Source organism: Hoplias malabaricus, chromosome X2, assembly GCF_029633855.1.
Source record: "Hoplias malabaricus isolate fHopMal1 chromosome X2, fHopMal1.hap1, whole genome shotgun sequence".
NCBI lineage: Eukaryota > Metazoa > Chordata > Actinopteri > Characiformes > Erythrinidae > Hoplias > Hoplias malabaricus.
The window spans coordinates 7,724,480-7,739,894 of NC_089819.1; the positions used below are offsets into that span (position 1 = coordinate 7,724,480).

The window sequence follows — 15,415 nt, forward strand, 5'->3', positions numbered from 1 at the left end:
CTGTCAGAGAATTACACACATCACACAGGCATCATAACAATGTAATAACTAATTCAGTCAGCTAATTACACACATCACACATGCAACATAACAATGTAATAACCAATTCAGTCAGCTCATTGCACACATCACACAGGTGTAATAACAATGCAATAACTAATTCAGTCAGCGAATTACACATCACACAGGTGTCATAACAATGTTATAACTAATTCAGTCAGCTAATTGCACACATTACACAGGGATTATAATAATGTTATAACTAATTCCGTCAGCTAATTGCACACATCACACAGGGGTCATAACAATATAATAACTAATTCAGTCAGCTAATTGTACACATCACACAGGTGTCATAACAATGTAATAACTAATTCTGTCAAAGAATTACACACATCACACAGGTGTCATACTATGTAATAACTAATTCAGTCAGCTAATTACACACATCACACATGCATCATAACAATGTAATAACTAATTCAGTCAGTTCATTGCACACATCACACAGGTGTAATAACAATGCAATAACTAATTCAGTCAGCGAATTACACATCACACATGTGTCATAACAATGTTATAACTAATTCAGTCAGCTAATTGCACACATCACACAGGGGTCATAACAATCTAATAACTAATTCAGTCAGCTAATTGCACACATCACACAGGTGTCATAAAAATGTAATTACTAAGTCAATTAGAGAATTACACACATCACACAGGTGTCATAATATTATAACTAATTCAGTCAGAGAATGTCACACATCACACAGGTGTCATAACAATGTAATTACTAAGTGAGTCAGAGAATATCACATATTACACATTTGTCAGGCCAGTGTTATACCTAATTCAGTCAGCTAATTACACACATCACACACATATCATATAAGCAGTACAACTTTAATTCAGCAAATGATTCCCCTCCACTCTTTTCAAATTTAAATCCATTTGGGTAGATGTCTCCACCTAGCACAGCTGTGAGAGTGTCCAGGCTGTTTTTGAGACACAGCCAGGTCCTGTGTACTTTTAAATACACTTAATCTGATAAAGGGTGAGTAAATGAGCATTACAGTCTTCCTGTCTTTCAGACCAAACACAGCGTCCATCAGCAGGAGCTTTAGGAGGAGGACAGACACTGACCAGGGGGTGAATTCTTTAGTTTCAGGAACAGCAGCCAGGGTACTCAACTTGCACCTTGGCAAATGCTCAAAACCAGAGAAAAAAAACTTAACCAAACAAATGAAACAAAACATTCTATCATTCTTCTTACTGGCCATTTCCTTTAGAAACAGCCTCCCTCTATGTGCACATATGGACCATTTCATTGGGTTCTGACAAAGTGGGCAGTGAATGCAGATTAAGGGAGGCAAAATGAAAATCATTTTCAGTTTAAAAGCCCTACTAAAATATTAATTATCCACAAAACCCTCTGATCAGTTCCTCAGATCTTTAGAATATGAAAATCCTTTTTTTCATTCATTCATTATCTGTAACCCTTATCCAGTTCAGGGTCACAGTGGGACCAGAGCCTACCTGGAATCACTGGGCGGAAGGAAGGACCACACACTGGAGGGGGCGCCAGTCCTTCACAGGGCGACACACACTCACACATTCATACCTATGGACACTTTTAAGTAGCCACTCCAACCTACCAAACAACACAGTACACCAACAAGAGACCAACAAAAGTACTTATCCTGCATTTGTTGCACATGTTTGCACTCGTTTTATGTGGCACCTGGAGGAATGTTGTTTCACTGTGTACTGTACACTGTATATGGTTGAAATGATAATAAGATCCACTTGAACTAGGGCAAGATTCCTAATGCTGCACTGCCCTATAGCTGTAAAATGAAATTATAAACTGTACAGGGATCGCTAAATGTCTTTAATGTAATGGAAATAATAACTGGGTTTTCTTGTGATTCAAAGTCACTGGTTTTGGTTCTAAACTCACGTAACAAAGTGAGGATGGTTCCCCATTTTTTCCTCCAGTTTCTCCAGAAATGTGAGATCTGTGGTGTCACCAGGCCTCAGACATTCCTCATCCTAAACACACACACATACACACACAATTATTTAGTTTAGATGAAACCACAGAAAATATAGAAAAGGGGCCAGATGACATACAGCATTATTCCTGTATTCCCAGGCCAGAATGAAAGTTTTTTTAAACTGATAAATGCCCATTGTGGAAGTTTGCTTTAACTTAGGATGCTTGATGATATTTTTTCCTCGTCTTTTTTGTTAAATCTTACCGGATAAACAATGTACATATCCAGCTGTAAATTAATTACAGTTTTTAAACGAATGCAGTTGTTTTTTATGTTATGGATTGATTTATTATGATTCTGAAGTTTTATCAATTAAATGTTGGTGTTTTGTTTGTTACAAAAGTATTATTCCTTAAATGCACCAGTAACACATTTTGTAACAATAGGGTTATTACCTGCAAAAAAAATGAAATAGTTTAACTTATTAGTGTTATGTTATTAGTGTAAAATACACATTGAATTCTTTCTTACTCAAGCACAGAATCAAAATTAATTACAGGTGTAATTACATAATAATAAACTAGTAACAACTAAAAAAAAACATTAATTTATGTACATATTTAAACATATATTGTTATCATTATATCACCAGATTATTACTCACTTATTACCAATCTGTAAAATACAATGCAACCAAAAACACTTTCAAAACATATTTGAGTTAACGTTTTCATTCATTCATTCATTATCTGTAACCTCTTATCCAATTCAGGGTCGCGGTGGGTCCAGAGCCTACCTGGAATCAATGGGCGCAAGGCGGGGAATACACCCTGGAGGGGGCGCCAGTCCTTCACAGGGCAACACAGATACAAACACATTCACTCACGGACACTTTTGAGTCGCCAATCCACCTACCAACGTGTGTTTTTGGACTGTGGGAGGAAACCGGAGCACCCGGAGGAAACCCACGCAGACACAGGGAGAACACACCACACTCCTCACAGACAGTCACCCGGAGCGGGAATCGAACCCACAACCTCCAGGCCCCTGGAGCTGTGTGACTGCGACACTAACCTGCTGTGCCACCGTGCGTTAACGTTTTCTCGGAAAATAATTCTGATAAGCAGTGTTTGCGCACCAGCACTGAGATGATTCCTCTGTACTTCTCCTCCACAAGGTCACAGATGATTTTGTTATTGAAGAACTGTACTGGTTCCCACTGAAACACACACACACACAAAATGAATCACACACAAAAAACATCTACACGTTTATAGTTAAACATCTCATCTCTACATTAAATATACAAGAAGTTCTCCAAATTAAAGTGCAATAAGAACATTTGTGCATGACGTCTGTACCCTCAGAATATAAATTACAATACAGAGCTGTATCCTTCTTTGTAATATCTTTCACATTAAAACTGCAATAAAGACGTTTACCAGAATGCCCTCTGCACTAAAGTTACAATAAAGACTTTCATGTCTTACCTCAATGCCCTCAGCCTCATACTCCTCCTGCTCTGCCTTGAGTGTGAGCTGGATGAACAGCTGCTGGAGCTTCTCATTGCAGTAATTAATGCAAAACTGCTCAAAACTGAAACAACACATATAAACACAGCCATGCACCAGGCAGCCACAGAAACATGAGCATACAGAGATATGCACACACTCTCCTGTGCTGTATCGATGAGATCTCATGTTGTACAATGTAAAGCAATATGTACTGCACTGTACACATGCAGAGAAAGAGTGGCCTCCGGTATGAGGATCACATGCTTCATTACATGTGCATCTCTGTATCAGTTATCAGTGCTTGGTGCTAATTGCAGTGCACGGCCCTTGCATTAGCATGCTAGCACAGTTAATAATGCACAGCACTGTGGAAAATGTTCCACAGCTTAATGACTTTGAGTGGAGGTCTTCAGAGGTAGCGATGGTGACCTGCGGTGTATTTCTAAATGTTTGTGAAGCAAGGGCGTAGAATTAGATTGGACGGAGGTGACGTGTCCCCAGCAATATCCAGCTATTATTTAATTGTCCCCACCAATAGTTTGATCCCCTCACAAAAAAAAAAAAAAGTCAACATCTCATTAGCAGCGCTGAAACTGTAAGGAAAACTTTCCAGTCATAAGTGAGTATTACTGTGCAAGACTCAGGTGCATCGTGGGTGAGTGAGGATGGCAGCCAAAAAGAAGAAGGTGGAAATAAATAGTTATTTTTCAAAGAAAAGTGTAAGTCATTTAAAGTCAAGTTCCCTAATGAAATGAGTCCATCATAATAACTGTAGACTAAACTTGTCTGTACATATGAATAACATGGTTTGTAAATTAACTGCAGAACAAATGTGGGGGGGATTGTAGAGGCATTGGTCCCCATCAATGTCAAGAGCAAATCTATGTGATTGTGAACACATCTTTTAAATAAGAAGATTATTATATTATATTATTAGGCGGCACGGTGGGGCAGCAGGTAGTGTCACACAGCTCCAGGGGCCTGGATGTTATGGGTTCGATTCCCGCTCCGGGTGACTGTCTGTGAGGAGTTGGTGTGTTCTCCCTGTGTCTGCATGGGTTTCCTCCGGGTGCTCCGGTTTCCTCCCACAGTCCAAAAACACACGTTGGTAGGTGGATTGGTGACTCAAAATTGTCCATAGGTGTGTGTGAGTGAATGTGTATGTGTTGCCCTGTGAAGGACTGGCGCCCCCTCCAGGGTGTATTCCCGCCTTGTGCACGGAGGACCGAAATGACAGGAGGAGTTTGGGTGTGGTCCTACTCCCAAAATTATGTTATTACATAACTTCAATTATATTGTAAAGAAAAGCATTGCTAATAGAAGACAATGGCAATTGAGCCTGCGGTCACCAACAACTCCTGATAAATACTTTTCGTTTCAATAGAAATGATGGGTGAGCAGTTGTTAAAACACATTTAGGACAATAATTCAGTATCAATATATATCACACTATATAATGTTTCAATGCCAATTATATGATTTTGAAACAGATTTTCAATATCTCTATATACATTATTTACAGCATCTGGCACTGACTGATGATCACTCTGTTTAAAAGTTAGTTTAAAAATATTAATATTGACAAAGCCAATAGGTTTATGTTTGAGGGTGACCAAAATTAAGAAATATATTGTGATACATTTTGGCCATATCTTCCAGCCCTATCTATATATCAAAGTCATAGTCTGTAAGCATGTACCTGTTCACATTGAACACCTCAAACCCGTAGATGTCAAGCAGCCCAATCACAGTCTTTCTGCTCGAGTCCTAAAAATCAGAAATAAATGTGAAAATTCTTAGATTTGTGATTTTTCGTTTTGTTTTGTTTTTTTACCCTCATAGTCAGATGTTTTAATTTGTAAAATAATATGTAACACATTCACATGCATTGTAATGCACTTAATATTGTCAATATAATAAACTCAGAAATAAGTAAAACCTTTGTACAAATATCTGCAGAAAAATTAGCAAGCAACTTTTTTGATTCATAATTTTATTTTTTTTACATTCACATTTTCTATGTATCACAATTGTCTACAATTTGCCACTCACATGAGAAGAAGAATGTGTTTTGTACTGCTCAAATGAACTAGTTAATGCTCTACAGACTGGGTCCCCTAAGTGGGGCAACTATGTTTAAAAAAGGTTTAGTATAAGATCACGATACTGCTAGGCCATTGGTTGTAAGTATAACACTATAAGCCAAATGCTCCAGAGCTATAGTCATGTGTTCACTTGTTTTCATTTAGAAAATAAATAAAACATCTCCAAAAACCTAAATTTAATCCAGTGTTAAATTTAATATGGCTTTAAAAACCTGGATCTGAGAACACGAGGATTATTAAATTACAGTAAAATCTAAATTTCTCCTGATAAGTGCTTTTTTATGTTCTGACCTGGTTCTCCAGAGATTCGTTGATGCGGTTGACCAGCCAAGTGAAGGTTCGTCCATAAATAGCTTTGGCCAGAGCGTCTCTGACATAAACGGCATGGTCCACTGTGAAGGGACACATCACCTGGAACATAATAATTTTAATGACCACTTTTCAGGAATGTTTATAAGTTCATTTATTTTACTTCATGTGTCCAGTTGAAGTCACCATCTATTAATGTATTCATACATATTTAATAAATTAAAAAAAACAGAGAACCAAATATAACTTAACAATGATCACCATGTATTAAAGTGTTAAATCAATGTACGGCATAAAAAACAATATATAAATAAATATCCTGAGATTCTGACAAGGCTAAGAAATTATGCTTTGTGTCAGGGGCCTCGTGTTACCTCGTCAGTTTTGGCTTCAATTTTCCTGTAGGTCAGAGCTTCTTGAAGAACCTGGACATGGACCCCAACCAGCTGCAAAGAAAATGCAGTTGTAAAAAGTATTGCTTTGTACTTTATCCCAGTGACAGTGAGAGGTAACTGCATGTGATTCAAAAATCACCAAAGCAGAGTGGAGCTGCAACACGCAACTCTTTTCAGAATTGCTTAGATGTTCCACTGTGGTACTTTTAATGTGTGAAGATAAAGACCTGCAGAAGAAATTCCTCTGGGAACAACTCCAAGAAATCTAACATGGCAGAACAGGGCTGATTTTGTGTATTTAATTAATTTATTCACCATCTGTAAACACTTCATCCTGTTCGGGTTTGCAGTGGGTCTGGAGACTACAACCAATCCATCACAGGGGATCACACACACTCACCCAGTCACTCACACACTCACTCCTATGGATAATTTCACACAGTCAATAAACCAGCATATGTTTTTGGACTGTGGGAGGACACCAGAGCACAGAGAAAAATGTAGTTGTATTTGTCTGCAGCGGGCTGTAGTTTGGTTAAGCAGTCATGGGTAGGTACAAGGAGCTATATTCAGAGCTCAGGGTAGAGGCAGCTTTTAAAGTGACATGACATCATAATATGATAATAGCATTCATTGATGGTGCATTTTTGTCATTATGAACATTATCAATTAGCTGCTGCAGCCCTTTAACAGGGTACATCCTTTTATCTGACCTTAGACACCCAGCGTAGTTCTGCGTTGGAGTTGAGGACGGCATAGCCTCTGGTGTCTCTGTCGAAATGGACATTCCCCAGGTGGAGGACACTTGCAACGACCCCAAACAAGTGCTACGGATAGAAACAGGCTTTAAACACCACATGACTTCAGCCTAATTCAGTTTCAACAGTACACAGCTTTTGAGCAAATAATGTTTATCAAGAACCAATGAGAAGAACCTAGACTCTATAGGACAAGAAAAAGCTGGACAAATTAAAGTGCCTTTAGAGTAGCTTCCAAAATACTATACGTATAACAACAGTGTGTTTCTGTGTTCCCACCTCAGTATCACTGTCATCAAAGTGGATGACTGACAGGGCGTTTTTGACAGTTTTCCAGTCGTTCTTATCATTGATGGAGCTCACACTGGAACACTTTCCCTGAAGAAGTGAAGCATCATGCACTGCATTATTCTGTACACTGTTTTTAATTGGATTATATCCAGAATAGAATTTAAAATTCAATGCTAATACATTCCAGTATAACACTAATTAAACGAATTAAATGAGCAAACAGACACTTTCTTCAGTGGTTCTTCTTTATGTGATGACACAGCCCTTATATAATGCTGGCTTGCATGTGTCAGAAATTCCATACTAAATGTCTTCTCCCATGTAGCAAACCCACTCTATGAAGCATAAACTGATTAATTCAGGGAGTAATAAGCAATTCAATTCTCCATCTCATTTTTTTATCACTAAAATTGATTTTAGAAAATCGGCCCCAGAAAAAATTTTATTTAGTTCCCGTCTGACCAACTGCAGTGATCGGAGTCAGTGGTCCGTACCTGTACCAGGTATTTATAGTGCTGTATGTCTCTCTCCAGGCCCAGCTGCCTCAGCAGATCCTCCTCTCCTCCCTCCACTAGCTGGTAGAAGATGTGGAAGTTCCTCTCACCGTGGTTCTGATGGGCTACACGTGATTTCTCCAGCAAATAACTCAGGATATGACCCCCAACTGCATCTCCCTGAAGCAGGGAAAGAGCAGGAACTTAAGCTAAATAAAAAAGCTTGTGGTCAAAATAATTAAAGAGGAATGTAATGGTCATGAATGTGATCTGATGGTGTGATAAAGGGAATAAACACAAACATTAAATCACTAAAGCAAATAGACATTCGGTCCACAAGTTTCTCCAGCTTTAGGAGCCAACATATGTAATATTGGTCAGAGCACTGTTCTAATGGCACTGATGAGCCCTGAGTAAAAAACATCCACAACAATCAGGCCAAAATGACTAGTCCCACTATAGCTTTTATTATGGATGGCAGTGGCATCATCTGTTCATAAATTAAATAATACAACATGTTATGATTAGCTACCTGAAACCAGGTATAATTTAAAAAAAATTAATAATTCAAATAAAAACAGTAAAATATATTAAGGAGTCAAAGGCAATTGGAAATACACAAATTTCTTTTTCTCTTTGTTTTTGCACTTACTGTCCATTCTCTCAGATCCATTTTGTAGTTCTACAATTAAACACTATGTAGTCCACCTGTTGCTCTGCATACTTTGATATATATACATACTTTGATCCCATGGGACCACCACAGAGCAGATTATATTTAGCTGTTAGATGATTCTCAGCATTGTAGTGACACTGTGTTAGTGTTTCCTTATGCTGGTGTGATTGGATCAGACACAGCAGTGCTGCTGGAGATTTTAAAGCCCTCAGTGTCTCTGCTGGACTGAAAACAGTCCACCAACCAAAAATATCCAGCAAAAAGCGTCCTGTGTCCGCTGAAAGACTAGAAGTCAGCCGACACAAATTGTGCAGCAACAGATGAGCTACTGTCTCTGTCTTTACATCTATAAGGTGGACCAGTGAGGTTTGTCTAACAGAGTGGGCAGTGTATAGCAGAATCTTAAGCAGCACTGCTGTGTCTGATCCATTTGCACCATGTCAGTGTCACTGCAGAGCTGAGAGTGATCCAGCTGAACCATACCTGCTCTGTGGTGGTCCTGTAGTAGTCCTGAGCATTGTAGAACAGGGTGAAAGGGGTTAAACTATGCTACAGAGCTGCAAAGTGTTCCTGGATGGTGAGTGGAGCTAAGAGAATGAAAAAGTAGTGAAGAATCAGTTAAAACTGGTAAACTGTTCAGACCTGTGTGTCAAACTGGATGTCCATGTATTTTCCAAAGCGGCTGGAGTTGTCATTCTTCAGTGTTTTGGCATTTCCAAAGGCCTGATGGGAAAACAAGGCCACCTTTATCGGTCAGTTCAACATAGATCAGTGTTTTTTTTCTGGCTAATATAATAAATCCAAAACCTAATTTACAGTACAATTCTGTAAAATTACAGCAGGAATATGCACAAATTAATTAATTTCTGCCAAATAAAATCATAAGAACCAGGAAAAACTGTTCACAGTGCTGCTGAGAGGAAACAGATGCATAAGTAGTTTATTGGATTTAACAGATATCTCCTTTAAAGAGTACTGGCCTCCAGGACAGGGTTGGACATGAGCATGCGATCACGGACAGTGTCCAGGAGGGCACTGCTGGGACAGCTCACTGCGTAGTACTGCAGGATCTTTTTGGACGCCTCGGTTTTGCCTGCCCCACTCTCTCCAGAGATCAGAATGAAGTGGTTGTTAGCCTCTGCTAGCATGGTGTGGTAGGCATTATCAGCCAGTGCATATCTGCATTGAAGAGAAAAAAATCCAATAAGGTGTTCGTGTTGTAGAACAGTGTTCTTCTTGATATTCTTAATATTATTATTAAACTTCTTAATATTTAGCGTGACCAGATCTGAGATGCACAAAAAGAGGACATGTCTCGGGGAGGGGGGAGAGGGTGGGCTTGATGAGCTCTCGCCCCTTGCTGTATTCTTAGCTGAACCTATGTGTGCTTTTAGGTCCTTTACACTTTTATTTGCTACACAAAACATGGGAATTTCTTTTTTAATTAATCCGAGAACTTACATTTACGTTTCTGCATAGCTGCTCGAGATGAGGGTAGGTACAGGAGCTTTGCCTGATGTAAACAAGGACTACTGACGTGCAGACTGACCAATTAAATGTTTACAGAGAAGGTTATCGATCAATAACGATAACTCTACAGTCAGACCGTCCAATCCGATTTTAGGCTACTTCACCACACCCCCTTCTCACTCAAGCGAACCAATCGGAGTAGGGGAGGGCGGGACTAGTTTGTGAACGAAACGCTTCTCGAAATTCTATGTAAGCTCCAGAAAAACTAAATCCTGGACATTTGTGAAATTCCGAGACAAGATTCCCAGACATTTCTCTAAAAAAGTCTAAAAATAAGGCCATGTCCGGGTAAAAGAGGACGTCTGGTCACCCTATAATATTAAAATTACACAGATGCTTAGTGGACTTTTTTGCAGGGTTCAGTTTTTTATAGATTCTATACATTCTACAGTCTACATATTTTATTTTCTACAAATCGTAGAGCCTGTTAATTCTATGTTCAATCTGCAGTACATTAGATAGGCTCATTCACGTTCAAGTTATTGGAATGTTTCAGAAAAAGACAAAACAAGACAAAAATGACATTACAAAAGAAATATACCAACTGTAAATGAAATAAAATAAAATAAAAGCTCTTACATGTGAGGTGGAAGCTCATAGAAATTGACTCCCATATAAAGGTCCATGTGTTTCTTGCTGTATATATCCAGCTGTTTGTACGGATTGACCGAGATCAGAAGGGTCCCTATATAGGTCTGCAGAAAGACATGGATACAGTTTTTCACACTTTCAGTCACACGTCTGTTTCTGTTGAGCTTGTTAAGACTGAGTCTTAAATATGACAATAAACTTGGCTAGTTCTGTTGCCTTAGAGAATTGTGGATTGTTTACAGCTAAATTCTGCTTTATTTTGTACATTATACAGTGTAGCAGAAACACTTAATGTACTTTCATGTACTTTTTAGACATTCTTTTATCGTTTATGACACAAACACAACAAAGCTGTAGACACACAGTAGTGAGCATGCTCATTATCTGCTCAACTCTGTGTTGTAATGACACATGCACTATCGTCATCTACTGGGCTGGCATGCTCATTTCAGCATTTTTCAGTTATTGCATTCTCATTTATTTGTGTATATTTTCAAAATTTCTGGACAAATCTTTGGACAAATAATTTTTTGAAAATGCAGACAAAAGTCTAAATACCCAGATACACGTGAAGAGACCTAAGAAAATGTGAGGGAAAGAGCACATTTATTATTATATGAGAGTAAATGAACAAACTGGTGGTTAAACATTGAAATATTTTGTTTTACTCTTTACTGTCTTAAATGAACTGCATTTATTTACATATTTTGAATTCCTGCTTAAGGACTCAAAAGTTTGGCCTTATTTTGATGAAATTGCTCAAGCTCTCACTCACATATATGAGATCCTCAGAGAAGCGCTTCTTCAGGTTGTCCAGGAAGGCTGTTTCACTGTTGTGAGCGTCCAGCAGCACAAAGTCCTGGACCCCAACTTGGTCTCTAGCCGTTAGTGCCCCCTCCAGGTCCAGGTGACCCAGTTTACCCTTTCTTTTCTGCCAATCAGAGAATGCAAATTTTTATTTTTTTTAAACAATCTGATAGCAAGCCTTCAGAAAACGTATATTGAAAAAAATATACTGAATTTAGGACTCTAGTGGTCTCTAGTGTTTATTCCCATTAGGAAACAAGTGTATTACATTTGAATTGACTAAAATTGGACCAGTATAATTGAAACCCTCCTCTGGGAAACATGTCTAATAGTGATCGGATACTGATCAAGATTGGGAGAAGAATTGAAATGCAGTCATCCAAGCGCACAGTCTCCTGCTGATGTTTAACTAACACTCTCTCTCTCTCTCTCTCTCTCTCTCTCTCTCTCTCTCTCTCTCTCTCTCTCTCTCTCTCTCTCTCTCTTTGTGTGTGATGTAAGTAATTAGATATAGTGTGCAGTATGATTGACAGTCTAACTCTCTGGTTCTTGGCTCTCCGTGGAGCTGTATGGGTGTGTGTGTGTGTCTGTGTGTGTGCATGTGCGTGTGTGTGTATGATTGACAGTGTAACTGGTTCCTGGCCTTCTCTCTGGCTGGATGTTTGCCTAGGGATCACATCTCATCCCCTCCACTCCAGTGCTCTTTAAGCACACACACACACACACACACACACACCTACACCTAACCCTAACCCTAACCTAACCCTATGTTTTGGTGCTTTTGGTTTGTTTTTTAACAAAAAGAAAAATAAAATAAAAAATTTCCTATTTGAAATAAAATTGTTTGTCCTGAGAGGTGAGTGTGTTGTCTAGAAACTTGTCCTGGCACTTCACTTAAACAAACACACAAACACAGGTTTAGGTCTCCACTGTACAAACATACACACACACACACACACACACACACACACACACACACACACACACACACACACACACACACACCTGTACAGGACTAAATGTTCACTCCCTCACACACACTCACACATACTCTCTCTCTGTGTCTGTCTAAACTGGTGTGTCTGCGATAAATACAGTAAATAGTAAATACAGAGACTACATTTATGTTTAGAAAAATCATATGCTGGAGGGGCTCAGCAACAGAGAGGAGGTCCCCATGTTTACATAATCTCAATTTTTCAAATGGTTTGGTGCTCACTGGGTAAGCAAAACATGTGAAATCACACACACTCTCTCTCAGTGTACTCTGGGCATTCTTACTCTCTCTCTCTCTCTCTCTCTCTCTCTCTCTCACACACACACACACACACACACTAACTGTTGGAAAAAGCTGTACCATTATGTGCCAAGGTTTGGACACCTCTAGTATAACATTTGATTATTATGGTATGTAGTAATTTAAATGTTTAGTTAGTTAATAACTATCTACTTAATATACGAGTGCTATGGATTATTTGGGTAGTTAATATGTTCAGTTAGTGACTTGGTTGTTGGTGAGTTATGTATTTATCTATATATTGATACACACATCTGTTTAGGTAGTTATTTAGTGAGTTCATTTGGTGGAGAGTTGGAAATTTTTAAAAAAAAGTTTTATTTTTAAAAAGTTCTATTTTGAAACACTTAAAATGTAGTTGTTTTAAAGGAATATAAAAGAAATATGTTCATCTTCAGCGCTGCAGTGTTTCTCTTTCTGTTCTGTGCTGTTTTCAGATCGTCCTCCTGTCGTCGCTGAGAAGCCTCAGCAATTTGACTTTCAAATTTCAATGAGGATAAAAACGGGAGAGAAACATTAAATCTAATCTAATGACCGACCCCCTTCACACACACAGTCCTCGTTAGTTCTCTCTCTGAAAGAGGCCACTTTCTTTCTTTCTGCTTCTTTTCTTTTTGTCCTGTAAATTCCTTTTTTTCAAAAAGAAAAAAAAAAAAGATGAGGGACAATGAAAAAGCTTTTAAAATGCAGTCTACATTCCATTACATATATTCCCTCTGCATATCCTTTCAGAATTTATTCATTAGAAAACATTTAACGTCACAGCCAATTTCACAGTGACCCATCCAGGGACAATGGACCCAGATTTGGCCTATTTTGGGCGGCGGGAGAAGGGATGGAGGGATGGAGAGAGAAAGAGGAGAGGGCAAAGGAGCGGGGGACAGAGGGAGAGAGAGAGGGAGGGAGAGAGAGGAGAGGGAGATGGAGGGAGGGTGGGTTTGTCTGATCTGTAAATGGGGTCTTCTTGAGACTCAGACTAAAATAGTGCTGTAACGGTCCTGGATCCCTCAATTAGAACAGGCCTCCTCCCACACAATAGAGACTTGTTGTTATGAGCCGTAATATCCCAGCGTTCCACAGGGATGCGGCTTGAGCCTGGATGTGTGCAAGCGTTTTGGCACCACATGCTCCAACCCCATGTCTTGTTAATCTTCTGATCTTCTGTGAAAATGCATCAGCACACCGTCTACAGACAACACACTCAAGTACATTTTGCCCACTTTTAACGTCCACTTGCTGTTAACTGTTTTTCGTCTTGTATTTTCTTATTTTCACTTCAACAACATTAGTCACTGATTTCACCAAAGGTATCTAAACATATCTGTGCATTTTACATGCTGTGAATGGTTATTTGTAAAGTCAGCTAATGAATAGAAGTGGCACATTTTCTACAAGATCCTCAATATTAATATTTGTTTTATTTAATGTGTTTGTTTCCTACAGAAGATTTTCTTCACTTAGAAAACTGACAGAATGTGTTATTTGTGGAGGGTCATCCAAACTGTTTCATTCATATTTAGTACTCTATATCAAATATCATATGTAATCTGTTTATCTAACATTTGTGTACCATTATAATTAAAAATTAATATTTATCCTACTTCCAGATACATTTATTTATAATAATTTATGTTTTATTCACATACAGATTGATTTGAAATGTTATTTCATAAAATAATTAAAATGATTTGGCAAAAGGACACACAATTGTAATGGATCAAATCACTTAAAACCACCAATAATCGTCTAGAAATGGGTTGAATAAGCCTATAATATTCTTACAACCATGTCATAATGAGAATTATTAGATAAACGGACTAGATTTAAAGTGATAAGTTGCTAAGGTGTCATTTTTTTTGCAGTGTACATAATACCCCTCCCCACAAACCAAGCCCAAAACATTCCCCACCCCCCTCTCACCCCTCGCTCTAAGCCAAAGAGGCAGGTGAACAATATCATTGAAGGTCCCCCATTTGAGATGTCAGAACCAATCTGAGTCTTGGGGGGCATTGTGAAGAGGGTGGAATTGCCCCACCTCCCCCTCATCTCCACTCTCTCTTATTTTCCATAGTTTTTACATGGGAACGAGCTGAACCCAGAGCACACCGGCCACAACAATGGAGGCAAAGACAGAAGGGGTGCTAATACATCACGGTGTGACACACTTGATGTGATAAGATGCTCGGAAAGGTGCCGTGAAGTAGGATAAGGAACACAAAATAAGGCAAATATATCTACTTCTAATACAACCCTTTAAAATCGCAGGTGTCTAAGCAAGTTCAGTCCAAGAACTTGGTCCTCCCTCTCCCCCCAGCATAAGCCAACATGAGCATCTGTAGCGGACAAATCAGCATCCCCAGTGTTCTCCCACAAGTATGCTGAGCTCATGTGACTCAACAGGGTTCTCCTCTGAGCGTGTTGAGCTGATGTAACAGAATTAACAGTAAGAGTTCTCCTCTGAATGTGTTTACCTGGACAATGGCATTGCATTTGAATGTGTTCTCTAGAAAAAATGACTATAAACTTTATGTGAATGTTTCTGATGATCCTGGAACAGTTAAACGTTGACCATAGATTGACCTCTTAAAGTGACACTAGGAGCACAATAATACACACAGACACCAGTACAGTCAATTTCCACTTAAGAA

The 15,415-nt window shown here is 38.8% G+C and overlaps 1 protein-coding gene across 1 annotated transcript in view; it reads right to left on the reverse strand.

The window, feature by feature from the left end:
• The window catches only part of LOC136676561 (unconventional myosin-Ih-like), a gene marked incomplete at its 5' end in the record, with an annotated part of 21,153 nt that extends 9,538 nt beyond the window's left edge, over positions 1–11,615 (reverse strand). Inside the window, 13 exons of the mRNA XM_066653657.1 lie at positions 1,964–2,055; positions 3,139–3,219; positions 3,491–3,596; positions 5,214–5,281; positions 5,911–6,030; positions 6,303–6,374; positions 7,037–7,150; positions 7,361–7,459; positions 7,867–8,046; positions 9,185–9,265; positions 9,523–9,721; positions 10,652–10,767; positions 11,439–11,615. Coding sequence (XP_066509754.1) covers positions 1,964–2,055; positions 3,139–3,219; positions 3,491–3,596; positions 5,214–5,281; positions 5,911–6,030; positions 6,303–6,374; positions 7,037–7,150; positions 7,361–7,459; positions 7,867–8,046; positions 9,185–9,265; positions 9,523–9,721; positions 10,652–10,767; positions 11,439–11,615 — 1,505 coding nt within the window. The remainder of the gene's footprint in view (positions 1–1,963; positions 2,056–3,138; positions 3,220–3,490; positions 3,597–5,213; positions 5,282–5,910; positions 6,031–6,302; positions 6,375–7,036; positions 7,151–7,360; positions 7,460–7,866; positions 8,047–9,184; positions 9,266–9,522; positions 9,722–10,651; positions 10,768–11,438) is intronic.
• Positions 11,616–15,415: the final 3,800 nt, after the last annotated feature.